The 6,656-nt window shown below is 49.2% G+C and overlaps 1 protein-coding gene across 1 annotated transcript; it reads right to left on the bottom strand.

The window, feature by feature from the left end:
• Positions 1-262: 262 nt before the first annotated feature.
• On the bottom strand, positions 263-4,783 carry LRRC10B (leucine rich repeat containing 10B). Its single transcript, XM_086955598.1, has one exon. It carries the CDS (start codon positions 3,251-3,253, stop codon positions 2,306-2,308), a length of 948 nt encoding a protein of 315 aa, XP_086811724.1. The 5' UTR covers positions 3,254-4,783; the 3' UTR covers positions 263-2,305.
• Positions 4,784-6,656: the final 1,873 nt, after the last annotated feature.

A 6,656-nucleotide genomic window follows, 5' to 3' on the forward strand; every position in this document is an offset into this window, starting at 1 on the left:
GGGGGCGCGCTACAATATTGCCTACTAGAGGGACGCAACGCAAGCAGGCTTCTCTCGCCTCGCTCGGTACACTGCTTCCGTCCCGAGGAGCCCACGCTTCTCAAGGAGGGCACAAGCGCGCGCCACGCATCAATCCAAACTTGCCTTCCTCCCCCGCTCATCCCCATGGCCACACGCCTCCTCTCAGCGGATTTTACCTGCACACTCTTCAAGGCAAGCCGGGAACAATATCCGTTTGGAAGGAAGACAGCCAGACTGTCACTGAGAGGGAGCTGTCTTTTTAATGAGTACTCTCTGTTCCCACTCCACTCCCCGATGTCCCTGAGAATGGAGGTCTCGCTCCTGAGGGGGGAGGGGCCCTCGGACTGAGGTACCGGGGGCCGGGGCAGATTTACGAAGTAAGGCCCTGAGGTGAGATTTGGGGGTAAAATGCTGTGCTGGTGCCCCTAGGGTGATTATTGAGGGTAAACGGAGGAGGGTGAGTCCCTGAGGTGTAATCCTAAACCCTCACTGTGCAGTAGAGTAGTACATTTTGGGGCTGGGCCACAGTTCCTCACTGAACCCCCACACCCCATCCACGTAGTCTTTCATGATTGTCGCAGGCAGGACCGGTACGGGCCCTGCTCACAAGCCTCTAGGCCCATTTATGGGAATGGAAACTTGTGTCCCGACTGGCAGAGAAGTGTCTCTGCGTCTTCCTCGCCATACAAAGGCTGCCAGAGCTCAGCAGGCCCGGGCTCTGGGCCGCTTCTTCTCACAGCAGACAGCTGCGGAGGTCGGTGGGAGGGAGCGCAGTCATCCGTGTACTCCAAGGGGTGAAACACGGGTCGTGTGTACTCGCTTCTAGGTAGTGCGAAGGGCAGACAGTCCACTCGTAAGTGGATGCATAATGCACAGGAGCTTGTTTTGTGGTGCATGCACAAGAACTCCTCTCGAATATTCTGGGGAGGGAAAAGGGAAATGATGCTCCCTTGTGGGAGTGGATGAGTGCCAAGGAGTTCTCTTTCGAAGGGTCATATGCTGTTATGTACTCTCTGTTGGGGGCGCACCAGGGCCAGGATGCTCTCTTGAGAATGTGATGGCCACACAAGGGCCACTGCACTCTCCTCTTGGTGGAAAAAGCATATGAGATACACGCTCTTTCGTGGGGGTGCACAGCGGCCAGGTTGTTTTCTGTCTTGGTATGCAGAGGGGCAACTGTAATTTTTTTAAGATACACATATCGGCTAGGGTTCTCCCTTCTGGTGATGCAAAGAAACACTGCTGATTACAGAGGTGTTCGTGGTGTGCCACTGTGCAAGGATTAGGGCGCATGAGGGTCAGGGTACTCTGGAGGTGTATGGGTCATATGGTCTTTTTAAGCGAGCGCTAAAGGTGAAGAGGGCTTTCTGCTGGGGGGTGGGAGTTATAAGCATCAGGGGATCTCTTTGAAGTAGATATGAGGGCCTGCATGCTCTCGACTGAGTGCGCACTGTTTCCACTTCTGAGGGCATGCCTAGAGCCAAGGTATTCTTTAGTCAGTGGTGCATAAGAGTTAGGGGCTCACTTCAGAGACAGTGCAAAACGGCCACGAAATTACATTCTTGGTGGAAAAAGGGGGGAAAAAAAACAAGTGTCCCCTTCTGGGAGACACAAAAGTGCATTATGGAAGGGTCAAGGTGCTCTCTTCAGAGGTTTGAGGGTGAAGGTGGTCTCAAGTAAGAGCGCATAAGGACAAGTGTGCTCCGTTCCAGCGAGTTGAGGTCTCCAGGACCATAGACTGTTCAGGATGAAGGTCCCCAGTAAAGGAAGGAATATACGATACAGACTGCCATAATCAGGGCGCTAGAGCGCTTTACTTGGTGCGACTCTCATTAAAGCTGTCTCCGGAGTTCACCTCTGAAGTCGCACCAGAGATTGCATGCACCACGTGGTAGATCAGAATAGCACTGTTCAGGCATGTGTCACAGATACCCAAGGCACTTTTGAGGGCAGTTTGGTGCTTTGCTGTCACTTGAAATTGCAGCTGGGTCCCAGTACGAAAAGGCCTAAGGTCCATCCATACTTCTAGTAAGGTTATTTTCCAGAAAAACCATTCCAGTGCCACTCATCTGCATGAAGAGCCCAGTGGTCACTGGCAGCAGCCCTGCGGTTTTTCCAACTGTGGAACAAACAGAACACTCTTCATGTTGACAACCTGCCCATATGGCCACATTTCATGCTCAAGACACTTGTCAGAATCAGTCGAGCCAGGTAGCTGGTGATGTCAGGTGCCCTGAAAGCCAAGAGCAAGTGATGATCTAGCAGCAGCAAATCCATCTCTTTGTCACGTCTCTTCATCGTCCTCAAAGAACAGCTCCTCCTCAAACTCCTCTGGATCCTCCTCGAAGTCTTCCTGGTCCTGGTCAGGTTCATCCAGGGCAGAGAAGCTCTCCCCGGCACTCAAAGTAGAGCTGTTCTTCAGTATACCATGCAGTGGCTCCTGGGCCTGTTGCTCCTCTTCCTCCTTCAGCTGCTGTTCCTTTTCGGCTCTCTCCTGCATCACTTCCTGTGCGCCTTCCCCCACCAAGGTGACTTTGTCAGAGACTGCTGGTGGTGCCTTGACTGGATTGTGGTCAAAGGAGAAAAGGCGGAGGTTCGTCAGGTGGCAAAGACTCGGAAAGTTGACAATCTTGTTGCGATCTAAGTCCAGGATTTCCAGAAAAGACATCCGAAGCAGGACCAGTGGAAACTCTTCAAAGCGGTTGCCATAGAGCCAGAGGCCCCGCAGTCCAGTCATAGCAGTGGGCAAGTCCTGGGGAAGCCCCTGGAGACGGTTATCCCCCATCTGCAAGGACTTGAGGCCCCGAAGACGTAGAAGTACCCGAGGAAAATGCTGCAGGTAATTTTTCTCAATCCACAAGCAGCGCAGGCTCTGCAGTTGTTCAAAGTACGGGGGTAGGTCTTGGAGACGGTTGCCCCCCAGGTAGAGACGAGAGAGCCGAGGCAAGTGGCAGAGGGCCTCAGGGACCTCTTCCAACTTGTTGAAGTCTAAGGCCAGAATACGCAAGTTCTCCAGCAGATTGAGCTCATCCGGCAGTTCTCGCAGTCCGTTGCTGCTGATGTAGAGTTTGTGGAGGCGCTCAGCCAGGGCACACACAGATACTGGCAAAGTCTTCAGTCCGCGCCCACTCAACTCCAGTGTCTGATCCCCACTACTCAGCTGTTCTTCTGCACCCTCAGGCAACTGCTCTTCCCCAAGGGGCACTGGCATCGCACTGCACACACCACCCATGCTCAGGGGGCCGGCCCTGGCCAAAGCTGGGCAGTGGGGAGGACCCCAGATGTTCTCACTTGCTGCATCACAGGAAGAGGGCTGTTTTGTGAGCTCATGGACACTGTGGAACTAATATTTACAGAGACTGACCACCCACAGCAAGTAACTAACATCTACCAGTGCACTGACTAACCAAACTGAACATCTACCAGGGTTATCACTAATAACAAAGATCTAAAATCTACTGAGGAGATCAACCACACCAATAATTTGACATCTACTCAAGAAGATTACCCACACCAGGAGCTAACATATAGCTAAAGAGAACACCAACATAAAGGAACTAATATCCACCTAGGAGATCAACCACAATAAATAACAAATAACATCAATCGAGAGAGATTGTCCACAAAAAAGAGCTAACGGCCAGTGAAGGAGACCAATACTCCAAGGACTAAATTCTAAACAAGGGGATTACTAACACCAAGAGTTCCTGTTTACCCAATTAGATCCCCATGAGATGTTGACGTCTACCAATGAGGTATACCACAGCAGAAGCTACCATCTACCAGTAAGTTCATCCACACCACGATCTAACATGCACAACATGAGATCACACACTCCAGAAGCTATCCCCTGCCAATCAGCCATATTATGGCTTAATAGTGTCCAAATAGGATCAGCCATTCCAAGAGATAATATCAACCCAGGGTTATCACCCAAAGCTAGAAAATAACATCTACTAAAGGAGATTACCCATACCAGTGGTTCAACATTTACTAAAGAAGTCCACCAAAACCAATAGCTAAAATATTCCTATAGAGAACACCAACACCAAAAAACTAATATTTACCAAAGAAATTCAACCGCAATAAAAGCTGACATCTACCAAAAAAGATTGTTTAAGAGCCAACATCCATCTAAGAAGATTAACAAAGCATCTGACCATGGAGAATATTAACACTATCTAATTAAATACCAACACAACCACCGCTAACCAAGGTGCTACCATTCACCCATTAAGGTCATCCATGCCAGGAAGTACCATCTACCTGATTATGTCTTTCACACTAAGAGGTAGCATTTGCATATACATTTACTAACTTCTGAAGATAACATCTACCTACCGGGGCCAGCCGCGCCTGGCCCAATGGCACAGAACCCACCATCTAACCAATGAGATCACCCACAACAAGAACTAAAACGTACCCTCTACAGAAAACTCCCACTGGGTAAGGTTTCGCCAGGGGTTGATACATCAGCCGTTGCGGATTTTTGCTCCTTAGATGCTACATTTCACAGAAACCGGAAGGTATCTTCCTTCTGTCGTTAGGGACCAGCCTCGGCGTTCTATGCCCATCAAAAGCAGCAGCTGGTGTTTGAACTCGAACCAAGAGGTCCAGATCGCAGCATCCTCCCCCGGCAGTCCAAGGCTCATTCTTTTTCTTTATTGGCCGAAGTCCTCGCGCCGCATTCCATGTTGCTTATTGGCTGGAGAGTTCTTACACCGCCACACTCGAATGGCAAGGAGTTGCTGTCCCAGCTCCGGGTCGCTCTCTGCTCTGCTTTCTGCTATCCCTCAGCCAGACTCAGAGAAGCCCCCGGTTCGCGTTTCCAAGGAGACCGGCGACGCGCGGGCTCCAACCAATAATCAGACTGAAAGGCGGGGTCTAGTGACAGGTGCGACTCTGTTCTTGTAAGTGGAGACCAGAAAAACTCTCAGTAAACTATCGTCGAATTGAAGACTGTTCTTTGACGCCCAAGTAGCTGTGATGTGAACAGCATGTTACTGCATTTCACGAGGAATAAAAACAACTGCAACGCCTCAGATGTAAAAAGCACGACAAGAATAACTTTAGAAACAAATACTTTTTTTAGAGAAGTAATTTATTAAATCCATCTATATTGTTTATCATAAACCTAAGTAATGCGGACAATCCACTAAGCATCAAATTAACTTCCTTCCAACTTGATCTCTTAGACTGCCTGCTTCTGCCATAAGTAGGACGTGATATATTTACGCTTTAAGATGGCCGCCGTTTTTGGTTGAAACTGTCTTGTCGCAGTAACTCAAGAACAGTAGCATTTTTTAGCGATAAAAGTCCGTCAACGACACGACTTCTTCGAATTTCCATCTTGCTGTGGAAGCGTTGTTGATGAAATTGGAAAATTACCTTTTAGTACGACATACATATTAAAGAATCATTAATTCGACAAAACTGTTAATGCTGCACTTATAAACAAGCGTTAGAAATGCAATAGGTCTCGGATTTATTTGAGTTAGAGGAAATGGCATTGTAAATGGCAATGTGTTTGCGCCATGTGGTATGGAGTGTATGTATGTAGTGTGTAATGGAATTTTGTGAGTTGGTTTGGAATTGTAGCAATAGTAGCATGGTTACCTTTAGATCATTATGTTTAAAAGTAAAGTTTGCAATACTGCTTTTGCTACAATAGTTAATTGTGGATTGATGTGTGTAGTGATGGCTGTTGGTGTGCACTGACGGGTGGTGGTGTGCAGAGGCGCAACTAGAGCCGAATTTTGGGGGGGGCTAAGAAAAAATTTCGGGGGGGGGGGGGCTGAACCTTTAAACAGTAGGCAGAGTGGAGCTGCAGGGCCTCTTAAAAGGGGTGAAACAACTGCAAGGCCTAATTAAAATTCAAATGGTCTTTCAAAGACCTGTGAAACGTTTGGGTGGGGCTCTGTGTGTGCCTTCAAATGTGCCCAAGGGCAGCGCGGGCCCTGATTGGTTCTCATTACTGCTGCTGGCTTAAGCTTGTATTTCTTTTCACCTTTTTTCCCTCCCTGCTCTCTTGCTTCCACTTTTCCTTCCCACAATCTCCGTTTCTCCCCCTATCTACCAATTTTTATTTCTTCCTCTGTCATAAATGCCATAGACCAGATCAGCACAGCACCTCTTGACTCAGCACCACCTCAGCATCACTGATCACGGCACCATTTTAACATCATCAACACAGCACCACCTCCGCATCAGTGCAACACTATCGCAGCACCTCCCCAGCATCTACACAGCATCACTTCAGCACCAGTCAGCGTCACTCATCACCACTGCAGCAACACCATGTGAGCTTCTCTCACCAGCACCTGGGCACGACCACAGCACCATCTCAGCATCACTCAGGCCCAGCGCAGACCCACCCCAGCACAGTACCACCTCAGTATCACTCAGCACCAGGATAGCACCACCTGAGCACCACCGCAACACCAATGTATCAGTGCAGCAATACCTCAGCACAGTTTCTGCATCTGCGCAGCACCACTTCAGCACCAATCACGGTCACTCAGGACCACCTCAGCAGCACCACCTGAACGTCACTCGGCAGCAGCTGGGCACTACTACAACCATCAGCACAACACCACCTCAACATTATTCAGCCCAAGCGCAGCACCATCTTAGCA

Source organism: Lissotriton vulgaris, chromosome 2_1, assembly GCF_964263255.1.
Source record: "Lissotriton vulgaris chromosome 2_1, aLisVul1.2, whole genome shotgun sequence".
In the NCBI taxonomy this organism is placed as follows: Eukaryota; Metazoa; Chordata; class Amphibia; order Caudata; family Salamandridae; genus Lissotriton; species Lissotriton vulgaris.

Excerpts from the sequence above, each read along its gene's own strand:
- LRRC10B (XM_086955598.1), bottom strand. The coding sequence starts at position 3,253 with ATGGGTGGTGTGTGCAGTGCGATGCCAGTGCCCCTTGGGGAAGAGCAG.